This window comes from Ceratotherium simum, chromosome 12 (assembly GCF_057802395.1).
Source record: "Ceratotherium simum simum isolate JZ-2026a chromosome 12, ASM5780239v1, whole genome shotgun sequence".
In the NCBI taxonomy this organism is placed as follows: Eukaryota; Metazoa; Chordata; class Mammalia; order Perissodactyla; family Rhinocerotidae; genus Ceratotherium; species Ceratotherium simum.
Window position 1 is genome coordinate 14,124,822 of NC_141911.1, and position 18,711 is coordinate 14,143,532.

General features: G+C 38.3%; 1 protein-coding gene across 2 annotated transcripts in view; it reads left to right on the forward strand.

Moving 5' to 3' along the window:
• The window catches only part of SCRG1 (stimulator of chondrogenesis 1), a 151,830-nt gene that overhangs the window by 30,833 nt on the left and 102,286 nt on the right, over nucleotides 1-18,711 (forward strand). For both annotated transcript variants that reach the window (XM_087437424.1, XM_087437425.1), the window contains exon 2: nucleotides 1,777-1,855. In XM_087437424.1, the coding sequence (XP_087293550.1) occupies nucleotides 1,792-1,855 (64 nt within the window). In that variant the 5' untranslated portion in view covers nucleotides 1,777-1,791. The remainder of the gene's footprint in view (nucleotides 1-1,776; nucleotides 1,856-18,711) is intronic.

Below are 18,711 nucleotides of genomic sequence, written 5' to 3' on the forward strand. Positions count from 1 at the left end.
GGTGGGACTAAGTTTGGTAAGAAGGAACTGAGTTAGATCACTTAGGAGCAAATGCCAGCTGTCCTAAATAAGTGCTAACAATTTATAACAAACCAGAATATGAATAGAATTTTCAGTTGTAATTGCTTTAATCTTTAAAAATATGGAGAATGAAAGAAGGTGCCTGAACACTGTCTACATTTATTTTTCAAGAAGAAAGTGGAAAAAGTCTTTGAACTACAGACTTGAAGACCTGCTGAGTCTTCTGTTTGAAAATTCTAGAATTTACTTTAAAATGTAGTTTGAATGCAAGACTTACCAAGTTAAATCATACCTATGACATAGCTTATGAAGGGAGTAGAGACAAGGAATCATAAAATTTTAAATAATCTAATTCAAATTCAGTAACCTTTGAGAATCAGATAAAAGCTAAAACTCTCTTGAAGTAGTTAGATATTACAGTATAACACACCATCCTAAAACTTAGTGGCTTAAAACAGCTCCTATTAATTTGCTCCCAATTCTGCAATTTGTGCTAGGCCCAGCTAGGTGGTTCTTCTGCTAGCTTTGTCTGAAATTGCTCAGGGAGCTTCAGTCACCTGATGGCTTAACTGAGGCTGGCTGGTCCAAGATAGCCTCAGTCACAGGTTTGGTGGTTCTCACTGGCTGTCAGCTGAGCTGCATTTCTCCAGTGGGAGAGCCAAGACTAACTTATATGATGGGGGCAGCACCCCAGAGAATAAAAGCAGAAGCTTCGAGGCCAAGGCTTGGAAGTCACATAACATCACTTCTCCCTCATTCTATTGGTCAGTGCAAGTCACAAGGCCAGCCCAGATCAAGGGACAGGGAAGTAGTCAATACCTTTAGATGAGAGTTGCTCCAACTCCCATATGTAATCTACCATACTTCTCAGAAAAATGCTCTACACTAACACATATGAACTATTTTAATTTCAGAGGATTCAAGGATCCTTCTAGCCCAAGTTAAGAGCCTTTATTCTAACCATTGGCATATTTAAATAGGGAAATTAAAACTCAAGGAGACTAAAGCCTTGCCCAAAGTCAAACAGGTATTTATTTAGTATACAAGCATATAAGCATGGCCTATCGTGTAGGTTTCATAACTCCCAGTCCTATGCCATTTTCATTATGCCCAGTTGATCACTGTATTATTACAAGAAATGAATTTCAGCAATTTTGTAAATCAACATTTGACTACCAAATCAAGACAACAATTTAAGTCAAATATATGCAGTAAAATATAAATATTTTATTTAATTAGCATATTCTACACATACATCCAATTAGGAAAGTAGGCTGGTTAAAATAGATGTGAGGTGTAAATTATTTTATTAATTTGCAAACTGGCACAATTATTCACAAATTATGGGCAGTTCCTTAAATCTAGCTCTCTTTTTACGACAGGTACTCGCTATGCTTCAACTAACTCACACCTAAAAATTATCAATTTCAACAGATAATTTGCCATTAGCAAGGTTGTTTTCACTTTTAACCATCTACTTAAAAATCTTTCATTGATAATAGCAACAAATAATCAATTCTACTGATTTTAACTTACATAAAAACCAATTCAAGTTTCTGTTTTTTCCTCGTAAGAAAAAGATCATTAAAGGGAAATTGATGTGGCTTAGTTTAAATTATTGCCTTTCCTTTGTTGTTGTTGCCAGTGGATGAGTCTTCATGTAAGGGCTGCAGGTTTTACTTTAAATTTTTTTTAATTATTAGTAATTTATTTATTCATTTTATTTATTTATTTACTTTTTGGTGAATTTGGCAGGTTGATCTGGTCCAAATGGATGGAGAGAAACTAATTAGTTTTGAAACATCCAATTTTCAGAAATTATCAACTAATAAAGGTAAGGTTTTTGTTTTTTTGTTTTTTACTTTTTATCATAAAAATGTTCAAACATGCAGAGAAATAGAGAAAAAATAATACAATGACTACCCATAACCCAATACCTTTAATCAATAATTGTTATCATTCTGCCATCTTTGCTTCATCTGTTTATGTGCATTTTGTTGTTGTACCATTTTAAAGTCAGTGACCCCAAAGCATTTCAGTATATACTCCAAAAAATGAGAATATCCTCTTACATACCAAATTCCAATATATCATTTAATAAATTAATATTAATTCCCTAGTATTGTGTAATACCCAGTCTATATTAAAAATTATAACCTTGGTTTTACAGATCTTTTTTTCCAATCTAGAGTCCAGTCAAGGAGCACATGTTACATTATTATAACTTCAGTCTCTTTTAATCTTGAATAGCACACACACACCTTTTTCTCATGCTACTGACTTTTTGAAGAGGCCAGGACACTTGTCTTATAGAATGCTCCAATTCTGGACTTTTTGATTCTTTTTCGTGGTGCTTTAACTTGTTCCTCCATCTTCTGTATATCCTTTAGATCTAAAGTCTTGATAAGATTCAGGTTATACATTTTGAAGAATATTCCATAAGTGAGAGTATCTATTTCATAGTGTGTGACATCAGCAGCACATTAAGCCTGGTTACTGCACTATTGGTGACACCAGGTTTGATCCCTGAGTTAAGGTGATGGCAACCACAGCTCTCTTCACTAGTAAGATGCATTTTCCCTTTGTTAATTAGCAAGTCAACAGTGGGGCAATAATTTGGCACCACGAAAATATCCAGTTCCCTAAAGTTAGATTTTTTTAAAAAATATAACTCATTGTGCTTTTGATTTTCATAAAAAATTATACTCAGTTTTTCAAAGCTTTCCTCAAGCTGGGTATATTCAACCTAAAATTATGAAAACAAACCAATGTCTGCATTAAGCCATTAGATAATTATTCATTCTTTGCTCATATCTTTGTCATTTCCGGTACTATTGTGGTTTACAGCAGTCATGCATTCTTGGGCTAGTAAATTGGGAATTAGTGGGTTCCCAGAGCTGTGTGTTGTAGTTCCCTTATCCACTTATTTTATGATCGTTACATGCCAACTTCAGGAATGGAGCAACATAGAACGCTGTGGAAGTGCATTTTGTATTATCATGAGTAATGAAGTGAGATCTGGGCATCACCCAAGTGTACCAAGAAGCCAGGTGTTGCAGTAGGTGTGAGGGCTACTAGACTCTTATTGTGAACTCATTGTGCCACACATTACAACTGAGATATGGGTCCCTTGAAGTGACTTTGTTTTCTTTTTCAAAAAGGTCAAAAGATGTGAGGGAAAACACACCAGTAACCAAACATGGTAGGATCAAGCCTAATCAGGAATAGAAAATAATTTCTAAAATCTGTGTCTGTTCATTTACTTTATTTTATTTGTTTTTGTTTCACCCTCATCTACGATTCATTTGCCTTTCGTCATCTTCCACAATGGCTTCCGCAAGAATATCAGTCTTGAAACAAACAACGTGACTCGCACCCACTTCAAACATTGTTTAAAATATCATTTATTATTTTGTACTGTGGTCTCACTTAAAAGCCAGCATTACTGAGACTGCTGAGCACATACCTTTAATTCCCAGGGTGAGAGGGGGAAAACAAGGGAGAGCAAGAGCAAGCAAGAGGGAGAGCTAAAACTGAGACGCTCCACAACAGACATGTGAGAAAAACGAGAAAATTCACAAGTCTTACAGGCAGCTGAAGTCTCTAGACACAAGAAAACTGGAAACTGCCCAAAGCCGGGCTCAGTCGAGTATAGAAATGTGATGAAGACCAGGACTGGTATTTTTTTCCAACTAGAGGTTAGTTACTTAAGGACCACATTCCCAGGATTACCAGGATTTGCCTGAATAGCCCAGGGAACACTTATCTGCAGTAGAAACAGTGAAATGAAGAGATGGGATTCTGTGTGAGCCACCTATTATATGAGACTATATTTAGAACTTGAAATTAACACTGGGAATAATCATATTAAATTGACATCAGCAGTTGAAAGCTATATGAAGTAGGAATTATGTTTTTTCTAATTAGCTTAAATTTTCAGATACTAAAATCCAGGTGTCTGGGAGAGCCAAACCCAGTCACTAGGCCTTAGCATCATTCCTTGAAAGAAAAACAAAAACAAGACTATGTGCTGAATATCTCAGGCCAGGAGCTCAATCATATTCATTCAACTCAGCTTCCTTCCTCCATGTTCAAATAGAAAATAGTCACTTACAATGGAGAACTGCTTCTGCACGGGCTTTGCTGTCTTGGAAGGGAACAGTGTCCTAGCTGTCCATAGGTGTGTGCTCTATTGATGCACTTCTACCCTGACACCGAGCGGAAGCATTTTGTGAATGACGGAAGAAATGCATTTACCTAATAGGGAAGAGAAGATGGAAACAGAACTTTCCTGTTCCTGGTGCAGTGAATGTTTTTTCCCCTTTCTCTAAGAAAGCTCTAAGTCACACCTTTATAAAGAACTCAACTTTCAGACCATACATGTGTTTCAGGCCATCATTTACCCAGCAGCTCATTGCAGCAGGGTCCCCTCACTCTGGAAGCTATAATAAGTATAGATATAAGATAAGACAGTAACAGGCATTGAACTACAATTTTCATTACTCTTGCTGAAGTGCCCTTGGCTGGAAGGGCCAAAGGAAGCAGTGTCCGAAGCTTCCACCTTTTATCTGCTGGTTCATTTGAACAAAATTACATGCAGTGGTGCCATTTTCAACTTCAAATTCTTATAGATTGGGCAGCCAATTTCTTCCTTCTGTTCCAGATAAAATAAAGAATCAACAGGTAAGGCATCACCCAGAGATGCTAATTGAGGTCACTAATAATGGAAATTCTTACACAAGTGAAAAATTAGAATGGAATGTAATTATGAAGGCCCCAAGGGACTGAATAGCCTTTAGATAGCTGGAAGGAATGTAAGGATGGCTTTTTATATCAGGCTGGAGATTCAGTGTACAAGAAATGTAACTTTATGATGCAACTACAATTTTATTTCAAGCCATCATTCAGTCAGTTCAGGAACTTTCTCTGTCCCTGGTGTCACATACCAATTTTGGGGTGGTTTATACAGAGCCAAGGCATCGGAGAGGCTCATCTGGTTCTCCATGTTGTCTGTCCCCTCAGGAGACACTGAGTTGCCCATCAACCTGGGTTGTCCCTGGTCATAAATTCAATCCCCTCAGCTCCATCTGCCTGCCCTTCAGTTCCCATGCCTCTTTCTGCCACTTCCCCACCACTCTTAGGCACACAGCAATTATTCTGCTGTTCTTAGACCCACTGGGGCCTGGGGATTTTGTGAGGCTAAGACCTGGATGGCCAAGACATAGCACAGAGCCATAGTTTTTCCTCTTCAGAATTCTTGCCATACTTAGGGTTTTACCCAGGAAGTGAGGTCCAAGGGTCCAAGTTCTTCCTATATTAGATCTGTGAAGGTTTTTGCCCTTTTCCCAAGAACAGGGTGCAGGACCCTTTCTCAGGAACCCATCATGGTCTGCCTCTCAGTCTTGCCTCTCTTACTTCTCCCAGCCTGAGGAATACTTTCTCGGTACTAAGGGCAGAAAAAACTTGCCTTCAACGTCAGGCCTTTATATGTCTTTAAGGTTCATTTATGTTGAAGCACATGTCATAATTTCCTTCCTTTTTAAGGTTGAATAATATTTCATTGTATGTATATGCCACGTTTTGTTTATCTGTTCATGCGTCAATGGACATTTTGGTTGTTTCCACCTTTTTGGCTATCATGAATAATTCTGCTATGAACACTCATGTACTAGTATCTGTTCAGGTCCCTGCTTTCAATTTTTTGGGGGTTATATACCCAGGAATTGCTAGATCATATGGTAATTCTACGTTTAATTTTTGAGGAACTGCTATGTTGTTTCCCACGGTGACTGCACCATTTTACATTGCCACAGCGATGGACAAGCGTTCCAATTTCTCCATATCCTTGCCTGCCAGTGAAGTTTAACAGGGTGCTCTTAGCACTTGCGGTCAGCTCTTCCTTGTAATGCAGGATTGTCCCACTCCTTGCAGAATGTTTAGCATCCCTGGCCCCACCCCCTGTTTGCAGATAATGAGATACTGTTTCCCAGTTGTTGTGACAAACACCTCCCCCTACCCCACACTAGTACATAACACATTTTCAACTGTCTCCGTAGGGATGGGAGGAAGCTGCCCCGTTTGAACCCCGCCTTGAATCTTTTCTGATGCCCTAAGACCTTGTCTCTGGAAACTCAAAATCCTAGAAAAGGCTCTTTTTTCTCTGTCTTGCTGTCACATCCTTCCTTGATTCAATAAGCAGAGAATGGCCTAGTTTAATTGAATGGAGGGGACAGGAGGAGGAAGGAGGGGGGAGAGAGAGAGAGATTATATTTCAAAATATTAACTCACTATACAAGGATTTCTTATCTTGTTTACTTTCTTCTTTTGAGTAACTACGGGTGTTTGTGATCTTTATTTTCTTGTCAGACAAATTTAGATTTTCTTAAAAGGCCTTAGACTTGCATACATGTCCTTCAAAACATATGAACACAGGAAAAGAAAATTACAGGCCAATATCCTGATGAACATAGACGCAAAAATCCTCAACAAAATATTTGCAAACCAAATTCAACAATACATTAAAAGGATCATACACCATGATCAAGTGGGATTCATTCCAGGGATGCAAGGATGGTTCAACATCTGCAAATCAGTCAGTGAGATACACCACAATAATAAAATGAAGGATAAAAATCATACGATCATCTCAATAGATGCAGAGAAAGCATTTGACAAAATTCAACATCCATTTATGATAAAAACTTTCAATAAGTTGATATAGAGGGAACATATCTCAACATAATAACGGCCATATATGACAAGCCCACAGCTAACATCATACTCGACAGTGAAAAGCTGAAAAAGTTTCCTCTAAGATCAGTAACAAGACAAGGATGCCCACTCTCACCACTTTTATTCAACATAGTATTGGAAGTCCTAGCCAGGGCAATCAGGCCTAAAAAAGAAATAAAATGCATCAAAATTGGAAAGGAGGAAGTAAAACTGTCACTATTTGTGGAGGACATCATTCTATACATAGAAAACCCTAAAAACTCCACTAAAAAACTGTTAGAACTAATCAATGAATTCAGTAAAGTTGCAGGATACAAAATCAATATATAAAAATCTGATATGTTTCTATACACCAATAATGACCTATCAGAAAGAGAAATAAAGAAAACAATCCCATTTACAATTGCATCAAAAAGAATGAAATAGGGGCCAGGCCAGTGGCATAGCTGTTAAGTTCTCATGCTCTGCTTTAGCAGCCTGGGGTTTGCAGGTTCGGACCCTGGGCACGGACCAATGCATTGCTTGTCAAGCCATGCTGTGGCAGCGTCCCATATAAAGTAGAGGAAGATGGGCACAGATATTAGCTCAGGGCCAATCTTCTTCAGCAAAAAAGAGGAGGATTGGCAATGGATGTTAGCTCAAGGCTAATCTTCCTCACACACATACAAAAAATAATGAAATACCTAGGAGTAAATTTAACCAAGTAGGTGAAAGAACTGTATATTGAAAACTGCAAGACATTAATGAAAGAAATTGAAGAAGACACAAATAAATGGAAAGATATTCAATGCTCATGGATAAGAAGAATCAATATTGAAATGTCCATACATCTAAAGGAATCTAGACATTCAATGCAATCTCTATCAAAATCCCAATGACATTTTTCAAAGAAATAGAACAAATAATCATAAAATTTGTGTGGAACCGCAAAAAAAAAAAAAAAAAAAAAAAAAGCCCAAATAGCCAAAGCAATCTTGAGAAAGAAGAACAAAGCTGGAGGCATCACACTCCCTGATTCAAACTATATTACACAGCTATAGTAATTAAAACAGTGTGGTATTGGCATAAAAACAGTTACATAGATCAATGGAACAGAATGTAGAGCCAGAAATAAACCCACGCATATATGGTCGATTAATTTACAACAAAAGATTCAAGAATATTCAATGGAGATAGGACAATCTCTTCAATAAATGATGTTGGGAGAACTGGACAGCCACATGCAAAAGAATGAAACTCAACCGCTATCTTACACCATACACAAAAATAAATTCAAAATGGATTAAAAACTTGAATGTAAGACCTGAAACCCTACAACGTAAACCATAAAACTCCTAGAAGAAAACATAGGCAGTAAACTTCTTGACATAAGTCGTGGCAATGATTTTTTGAATCTGACACCAAAAGGAAAAGCAACAAAAGCAAAAATAAATGTGGGACTATATCAAACTAAAAAGGTTCTTCACAGCTAAAGAAACCATCAACAAAATGAAAAGACAATCTACTGAATGGGAGAAAATATTTGCAAATCATATATCTGATAAGAGACTAATACCCCAAAAATATAAGGCACTCGTACAACTCAATAGCAAAAAACCAAACAATCCAATTAAAAAATAGGCAGAAAATGTGAATAGATATGTTTCCAGAGAAGATATACAGTTGGAAAACAGGTACATGAAAAGATACTCAACATCATTAATTATCAGAGAGATGCAAATTAAAACCACAATGAGATATCACCTCACACCCGGTAGAATGGTTATTATCAAAAAAGACAAGAAATAACAAGTGTTGGACAGGATGTGGAGAAAAGGGAACCCTTGTACACTGTAAGTGGGAATGTAAATTGGTGCAGCCACTATGGAAAACAGCATGGAGATTCCTCAAAAAATTAAAAATAGGGACTGGCCCCATGGCCTAGTGGTTAAGTTCTGTGTGCTCCGTGTAGGTGGCCCGGGTTCAGTTCCTGGGTGCAGACCTACACAACTTGTTGACAGCCGTGCTGTGGCGGCGAGCCACATACAAAATAGGGGAGTATTGGCACAGATGTTAGCTCAGGGCAAATCTTCCTTAAGCAAAAAGAGGAAGATTGGCAACAGATGTTAGTTTAGGGCAAGTCTTCCTCAGAAAAAAAAAATTAAAAATGGAACTACCATATAATCCAGCAATTGCACTTCTGGGTATTTATCTGAAGAAAATGAAAACACTAATTCAAAAAAATATATGCACCCCCATGTTCATTGCAGCATTATTCATAATGGCTAAGATACAAAACAACTTAAGTGTCCATTGATGGATGAATGGATCAAGAAATTGTGGTGTTATATATACAATGGAATATTATTCAACCATAAAAAAGAATGAAATCTTGCCATTTGTGACTACATGGATGGACCTCAAAGACCTATGCTAAGTGAAATAAAAATAAGTCAAATAGAGAAAGACAAATACCATATGATCTCTCTTATATGTGGAATCTAAAAAAGAAGGAAAAAAAACAAGCTCATAGGTACAGAAAACAGATTGGTGGTTGCCAGAGGCAGAGATGGAGGGTAGGAAAATTAAAAAGTAAAAAAAAAAGCATAAGAACTACATTAACAACATGAATGCAGTGACGAATATCACTCCTGTCTCTAAGGGAAAAACACACACCTGCATGTCTCTCCTTTATTCTCACACTACTCTACTACAGTACTTCATTTCTGACACTCGATAGGTGGATTTTCCACACATCAGGCAATTCTTCAACACCAGCTAGGTGTCCTACAATTTAACTCAACTTTGATGCTGTCTACCTGAAGTTAACATCAGATCCCACAGGTTAAGGGCCCAGTCCCACAAGACTGCCTCCCCCCATCGCTTCAGGGGCCAATAGCAAGTCTAGGTTGTCACCTGTGCTTCTGAACAATTGGCTATAAATCAGAGGTGCCCATGACCCCCTCTTTGGGTTTGATTAATTTGCTAAAGTGGCTCCTAGAACTCAGGAAAACAGTTTACTGACTAGATTACCGGTTTACCATAAAAGGATATAACTCAGAAAGAGCCAGATGAAAGAGATGCATAGGGTAAGGTATGGGGAAATGGCACAGAACTTCCACACTGTCTCCAAGCATGACACTCTCCCAGCACCTCCACATGTCCACCAACCCAGAAGCTCTCTGAAACCCCTCCTTTTGGGTTTTTATGGAAGCTCCACCACACAGGCATGAGTGATTAAGTCATTGGCCATTGGTGATTGATTCAACCTCCAGCCCCTTTCCCCTCCCTGGAGGTTGAGGGGTGGGACTAAAAGTTCCAACCCTCTAATCAAATGGTTGGTTCCCCTGGCAACCAGTCCCATCCTAGGGGCATTCTAAAAGTCTCCTCATTAATGTAAACTGAGTGTGGTTGAAAGGGGCTTGTTATGAATAATAAGACAGTCCTTTCACCTTTATGGCTCTGGAGCTATTTCGGGAACTGATGACAAAAGACCAAATATTATAAGAAAAGATGCGCCATGGCTCTTATATAGGAAATTACAAGGGTTTTAGGAGCTGTGTGCCAGGAACAGTGGACGAAGACCAAATACGTATTTTTTTATTATAAATCACAATATCCTACTATCCCTTTCCTGGAACCTGATACGAGTCTAGTGACATGTCTGTAGCTAACTACAAACAAGTGATCTACAGACGAGTGAACTACAGACAGCTGTGACCTATGAAGTCTCTTGACTTCTCATGACCACAGGTAACTCCAACGGGAAAGCGAGGGGGTTCAATTAGATGATTAAGTATCATCTCTTAAAAACAGTGTAATTGTAGATAGTGACTAGTAAATAATTATAAGAATTCACATATCATAATTTGGAGGAGCTAAATGTTCTGAAAGTGTCAAGAATTTTTGACTCTTTTTCCACTTTATTTAAACTTTACATACCTTTTCAAGTTTTATTTTCATAACTTTCTGATGTTCAAATCATTTGCTTCCCTAAGTGGTTAAGAGCTTTGAAGTCAGAGAGCTGGCTACTTTCTAACCAAGTGATTTAATCTCTAAGAGTCGGCCTCCCCAGCCACAAATCTCTGGATTTACACGGTGGTTTAATTCTGAAAAAGTGGTTAATTATTAATTAAATAATGCTTAAATTAAAATTTCTCATGAACAAAGATAAAGCAAAAGATGCATTCCAATTAATTGGAAAGAATGTCAGCTATCCCTCTCCCCTTGGTGTGTTGCATGAACATGAACAGTTAGTCAACAGTCTAAGAGAAAATATGAGTTGAATTTATAAAATCTATTTTTTTAATTTATAAAACAAAAATTAAAAAGTCACTAACAATGCCCTGTGGAACCCCAGATGACATCAGCCTAGCTCTATTATTCTGAAACTTCCTCACAGGAGTCCTTGCATACAAAGTTCTGGCACATACTTTGACGTTATGGACCAAGATGTTCTTTGATTTGTGGAGGGACCTTGTGCTGTGTTGTTCCCAGCAGTCACCAGGGGAAGAGCTGAGCAAATATCCAGCAGGTGTCTTTTTCCACTTGAACCTCCATTTGGCTCCTTTATTCTTTGGATGAACGTTCAGTTCTTTATCTGTGGGATCCTGAGTTATTAAATGACATTGCCTACTAATGGTTTCATCTAAAATTAAAAAATAAATAGTCCCCGAAGAAGCATGTGAATTCATGGAGCACACAGAATATCAAAATACCCCTGGTGACAACAGACAGTGGCAGCTGTCTGAGAAAGGCCTGGCATGAAGCTGACAGAAGTCCTGCTCCCCAAGAGAAACAGTAGAAAAAATAAGCAAATGGGACTACATCAAACTAAAAGCTTCTGCACAGCAAAGGAAACCATCAACAAAACAAAAAGACAAGCTAACAATTGGGAGAAGATATTTGCAAACCATACATCTGATAAGGGCTTAATCTCCAAAATATATGAAGAACTCATGCATCTCAACAACAAAAAAACTAACAACCCAATTAAAAAATGGGCAAAAGACCTGAACAGACATTTCTCCAAAGAAGATATACAGATGGCCAACAGACACATGAAAAGATGTTCAAAATCATTAACTATCAGGGAAATGCAAATCAAAACTACAATGAGATATCACCTCACACCCGTCAGGATGGCTATAATTAACAAGACAGGAAACAACATATGTTGGAGTGGATGTGGAGAGAAGGGAACTCTCGTACACTGCTGGTGGGAGTGCAAACTGGTGCAGCCACTATGGAAAACAGTATGGAGATTCCTCAAAAAATCAAGGATAGAACTACCATATGACCCAGCTATTCCACTGCTGGGTATTTATCCAAAGAACTTGAAAACACCAATGTGTAAGCACCCCTGTGTTCATTGCAGCGTTATTCACAATAGCCAAGACTTGGAAGCAACCTAAGTGCCCATCAAGGGACGAATGGATAAAGAAGATGTGGTATATATACACAATGGAATACTACTCAGCCATAAGAAACGATGAAATCCAGCCATTTGTGACAACATGGATGGACATTGAGGGTATTACGCAAAACGAAATAAGTCAGAGGGAGAAGGTCAAATACCGTATGATTTCCTTCATTAAGTAGTAGATAATAACAACAATAAACAAACACATAGAGACAGAGATTGGATTGGTGGTTACCAGAGGGGAAGGGGGGAGGGGGGAGGTGGGAGGGCGAAAGGGATAATTCGGCACATGTGTGTGGTGATGGGTTGTAATTAGTATATGGGTGGTGAACATGATGTAATCTATGCAGAAATAGAAGTATAATGATGTACACCTGAAATTTATACAATGTTATAAACCAATGTTACTGCAATAAATAAAAAATTAAAAAAAAAAAAAAGTCCTGCTCCTAGTTCCTGTGGCTCCTGGCAGCTCATCTGAATGACCAATGAGAAAATCAAAACGTTTCTGCAAACATTATTAAATGTGCTAACCTGAATTACTGCTTAATATTTTTAAAGCGTGAACGTTTCTTCATGATTTTCCCTCCAACAAAAACTCACGTGCACAGGAAGTCAGACCTAATCCTCACCTCAGAAGGCTGTTGGGAGGATTAATTGAGGCAATGTATGTAACCTGCTTAGCCTAAAGCCTAGAACTCACTCATCATTTGATAAAATGCTCTAAAATTGTGACGGTGAAGATAATAATGCCAATAATTCTAGTACTTAATTTTTTAAAAGTTGGTTCAAACTGGTAAATCTTCAGAAAGCCAAGTTTTAACAGACATGTTTATTTTTGTAAATCACAAATGACCTAAAACATTATCCGCTGTGACCCCCGCCAATGTATTGTCATCACCAACAGGATGTGTTCAGACTCCTTAGCACAACCCAGAGGCCTTCAGGATTCAGCTACTGTGAACCCTGCAGCCTCACTATCTCCCCCAACCCCTTGGCGCCCACTGCCCCAGACACGTCCAAATACTTACAGTTGTCCTGTACCCACTACTCACGCCTGCCTCTTGGCCCTTATGCACGGTGCTCGCTTTCCCTTTCTCCCTCTGTCCGGTAAACACCTATCCTCATTTTTCAGGGTCAATCACAGGCTCCGTTGAGAGCTCTCCTCCCCCCACTCTCCAACAGGTAGCTCAGCCTCTCCCTCGTGGGCATCCCCACTGTATCTTTTTTTGTGTGTGTGAGGAAGATTGGCCCTAAGCTAACATTTCCAATCCTCTTTTTGCTGAGGAAGACTGGCCCAGGGCTAACATCCGTGCCCATCTTCCTCCACTTTATATGGGATGCCTCGACAGCGTGGCTTGACAAGTGGTGCGTCGGTGCACACCTGGGGTCTGAACCGGCGAACCCCGGGGCCGCTGCACCGGAGCGCAAGCACTTATCCTCTTGCACCACCAGGCTGGCCCCCCCACTGTATCTTATAGAAACTTCTCTCACATCCCTTAGAGCTGGATGGCTAAATAATTTATTTCCCAAATTAGGACACTTTTGGCTAATTATGTTTTCAAGTGTTCTATGACCAAGTACTTGAACTTATGATATAAGCATAATTCTTTGCGTGTAAATGTTATCAGCAACCATTTAATCATCTAATCGAATCTCACCTGGTGTGATGGTTAATTTAAGCGTCCACTTGACTGGGACACAAGGTGCCCAGACATTTAGTCAAACATTATTCAGGTTTGTCTGTGAGGGTGTTTGTGGATGAGATTAACATTTGAATTGGTAGACTGAGTAAGGCAAATTGCCCTCCCTAATGTAGGTGGGCCTCATCCAATCAATTGAAGGACTGAACAGAACAAAAAGGCTGACCCTTCCAAGAATAAGAGAGAATTCTTCCTACCTGACTGCCTTCGAGCTGGGACATCAGTTTTTCTCCTGCCTTTAGACTTGAACTGAAACATCAGCTCTTCTTGGGTCTCAATCCTGCTGGCTTTCAGACTAGAACTATACCATCGGCTCTCCTGGTTCTCAGGCCTTCAGAACTACACCATCAGTAGTACTGGATTGCCAGCTTGGCGACTACAGATCTTGTGACTTCTCAGTCTCCTTAATCGTGTGAGCCACCTCTTTATAATAAATCTCTTTATAGATTTATATCCTATTGGTTCTGTTTCTCTGGAGAACCCTGACTAATACACGCAGCCAAAGGAAATCTAATTTTGTTAAGTTCAGCCGTGAAGTATCACAAAGCTTTGGATAAAAATAATACTTCTAAAATGTTAATATTGTGGAGATGCAACTGGGTAAAGGAAATCACATATGATAAAGGTAAACTATATATGAGCACGTCTTGCATATTATTAGTTTACTCCATGGCTATGTGCTAGACATTTAATTTTATTTTTCTTTGCTTTAATTTTTAAAAGAAAATTCTTCCATGATAAATTCACCAAAGAACAGCTGAAAGCTTTGTGGGGAAATTAAGGGAGAAACAGGGTAAGAAAAGGAAAAAGCAGAAGTGGTAGGAGGTATGATTCTTGCCTTCAAAACTCGCTTCCCACCTCCGCCCGTTCAGGAGTTAGTGCCCTCTTGTGGGCTGGGCTGGACGAGGCTGCCAGAGTGACCATTTCACTATATTGACCACACAATTCAATCCAAAAACTGGTTTGCAGGATTTTTTTTTAAACTCTTAAATTGCCATTTAAAAATTTTTACTTTTTATTGAATTAAATGCTTATTTGAGTATAAAATTGTGTGTGTAGCAGGGAAAGGTTGGTAGAAGCTTAAGAGGAGACTTCCAATTTCTATATTGAGCTGCCCCCAGGATGGGGTAATTCGTATTCAGAATCTTATTCAGATCAAGTATGGGGACCTGTGGAGGCTTAACCACAGTCAAGAAGCCAGTTTAGAAGACTTGTTAATCCTCCAGTTCAAAAATACATTATTTTTTCCCAATTGCACACAGTTTTATTAAGAACCTACTAGGTACTTGCTATTATACAGGGTGATTTTAATTCTTTGAAGGACTTGGAATTTATTCTCATAAATCAATCAGATGGTTTCTTTTTTCTGACTCAGTCTATACTGCATTTCTAATCTCAGTATCCAGGAATAACGGGCTTTAAAAACTCTGTGCATAGTCAATATTATTTCACCACATGAGCCAAGTTGTTATGTTTTTCTAATTTTCAAAAAATACATAACATTTTCAGTTTTTATTTCTGCATAAATAATATTTAAAGATTAAAAATTAGTAGACTTTTCTTATTTCATCTTAATTTGTACCCTTTGTTCTTTGGGGGAAAAAACGTGTTTAACGTCTGTTGCTCACGGAGTATTTTTTTTAATGTCTTGTTTCCTATAGTCCACTGATATTTCATGAGATTTGTTCATTTTAGTCACCTTTTGGTACTAAACTATAAACACATATAACTTTTAAAAATTGTTAAATAAAACTTATATTCCATTGCTGTTAGGATAATTGTGTTTCTGAAAGTTCCCACAATGCTAAAAAATAACAAACCAAGGTGCTGAATCCAGATAATTTCATTGAACTGTATTAAAAAGAAATAAAGGAAAGGGTCATATGGTTTCTTTAATGTATAAAACAAAAATTCATTTTAGAAGGCAAATGTTCATATGGAGTACATTCGAAACAGAAAATAGTAAATGATCCAATTTGGGTCTTTGTTATTTAATTTGCTTTTGTGGAAGGGTGATTTGTTTGTTTTTTTCAGTCTTTATGACCACTTGCTCAGCAACCAGAGACTATTTGACAAATCAATGTGAAACACCAAATCACCTGTCAGCCGATCTCAGTCATTTAGACTGTAAACTCCAAAAGGGAGGGATTATGTCTCATTCGTCTTGCATCTTCCTTATGACTTGGATGGTGGATTGCATATAAGAGTTGCCCAATATAGGTTTCTGTACCAATTAAAAGTCTTGTTACTTTCTGTTCTTATAATAGCTTATACCACCTGGTAAACACATATTGAGATGCTTACCAATGATAGCTGGGGAAGAAAAACAGAGAAGAGGGGAAAAAAAGAGATAGGAAGGGGGCAGATCACTAATATAACTGTGCCCCTTGCTCCCAACTCTGGGTTCTCTACCTGGGCTGGGTCAGATGCTCAGCATCCCAACAGAAGGTAAGACCCCCCCCGGAAAGGTTATCATTCGTTTACTGGAGAGATGTGCACACACCCACAGAGCCTGGGTAGCTACAAAGCAGTGGTATGTGACAGTATGTGCCTCTAATAGTGGAATTGGTGGCCTTGTGTAGACAATAAAGCCAGCAGTAACAAGCCTCCGCTGACACAGCCATAAACTCGGAAGGAGCTGGAGAAGAATTCCTGTCCTCGGTGTATCTAAATCCTCAGAAGCGGAGAATCCATGAGTGGGAGGATGGTTTCTTCTTCCTTCCTGCCGGTTGTTTTGTTGGTGTCTTATGCTAAGAGAAGAATTCAGCAAACAGAAATTTATTATTTACTCTTATTTGTACAACATTTTCTTTCTAGTTAAAAGAAAACTGCTGCTCATATCCAAAAATATCTAATTACATTTATATTTTATAAATAGAGTTTATAGAATTTGCTTCCCACCAAAGCAAAATCCTGAATACATGAAATCTGAGATCTTGCCAATTTAATGTGTTCCTAATAATTTTAAAATAGCATATATTATTTTAATGCTTTATACAGTTGGAAGATTACTGAGGAATAAATTGGCAGAGTTTCTATTTTCTTTTGAAAAAAGAAATTCATAAAAATAAAGTATTATACATTTATTTTACATTATTATTTTGGCAGTTTTATTTTTATGACTAAGTTCTGAGTCTATTATATTGTCTGAATTCTAAAAATAGTCAATTGATTACCAAAAAAATGTATTTAAAAATTTGCTTTGTCATTTTTTTCTCTGGATAATTCCTGAGTTTTTTAATACTTACTATTTAAAGGACTTAATTTATTTTTCATGGCCCATCACCAATATCCAAGATAGTATCCAATTTCTGCCTTGAGTGACTCCCAAACGAAATGAAATAAAAATACCTTGGGCAGTCTTTTCTTATACACAGTGGCAAAATTAAGTTGCATGGATCACTGCACTGGGGACACTGCCAAGCTTCTGCGGTGTATGCCCCATGAGGAAGGCTTCTACTCCTTTCACTTTAGGTAAAACAGGATTTTTTGAGCACCTACACTGAGCGAAGTATGGTGCTGAGAATACAAAAGTGGTTCAGGCTCAGTGCCCGGTTTGATCGTCCTTGTTGGATTAGGTTCTTGAACTGTGATGTCACTGTGTTTCTAGAGGAAAAAAGTTTGTTTTTATCAGTGGGTTTCAAAATAGGGATGAATTCACTTACAAGCCATGAGTTGTGTCATTAGTGTGCTTGACTATCCATTGTCAAGATTTCTTTCTGATGCCTGTCAATTGCAAACAGGGTAGATCAGTCAAGTACCTCAAAGGACATTCTGAATCACAGTTTCCTCCTTTTGGATTGTGAGACAGTGTCAGTGGTAGAGAGGCTAGAGGGTACACACAGTTGTCCATGTCTGGTTGGGGCCGTCTCTGAGAATGGCACTCTTAGCAGGGCCAGAGGGCGCTCTTTCTTCATTTCCCTTACACATCCAGTGCTGTCTAAAACTCACCTACGTGCTTGGCACACAGTAAACCTTCAGCAAAGGTTTTCATCAGATGGATAAATGGATAGATTTTGTGGGCCTATTTGGGTTAAATTATGTAGGGAGCCACTATTTGACTTAACATCTAGACATCATTCTACTGATATTTTTCAATAATTCCATTTTTGCAAAGCCTTATTCCCGTTTGGGTCCAATTACTTGGGGAGACATCTGCTCACTCCACACTCTCTTATAATTAAAAAGCATGGTCTTTTTAGATTATTTCAAAATGTTCTCCTCCACCAACTCCCAATGCTTGCCGGCTTGGCTGACTCAATGTGACTCAACATTATTGGAATATAAGAACACATGTAGCTTTTAGAATTCAGGTGAAATGGAATTGGGAGCAGATTCCATCAGCCTAGAGATACTAAACCTCAGAGGACCATTTTTATGTGAGGGTTTTAGTGCTAATATTTAGCTCCTGCTGGGAGGGGTTATAAGAATTATAGGCAAGTGTCCAAATTATCATCTTTCCTAAATTGTTGGCAAAGTTCTCCCAAAACAATCCAAGGCAAAATGTCTGGCCTTGGGTGACTAGCAATTTTTGTCAACAAATTCAGTCTTTTCCACCCTCCCCACAGTTACATGGATCCAAAAGGCAACAGTCAGCATGTCAGGGATCAACTGCTCTGTGCCTCTGCTTGCTTGTCTCCTGTGTAGATTCCTTCACTTTTAATCTAGTGCATTGAGTAGTCATTTTATGGTAAATCTAGTGATTCTATTTGCATAATATAAAAGATGTCTAGATTCTAGACCAATGCCAAAAAACTAGATGATGTGATTCTTTAGTACAATAGGAAAATGTCTTACATCAGTAGACTGTTTACTCACATCCGAACAAGGGAAGAAAGAGGAAATTAACTTGAT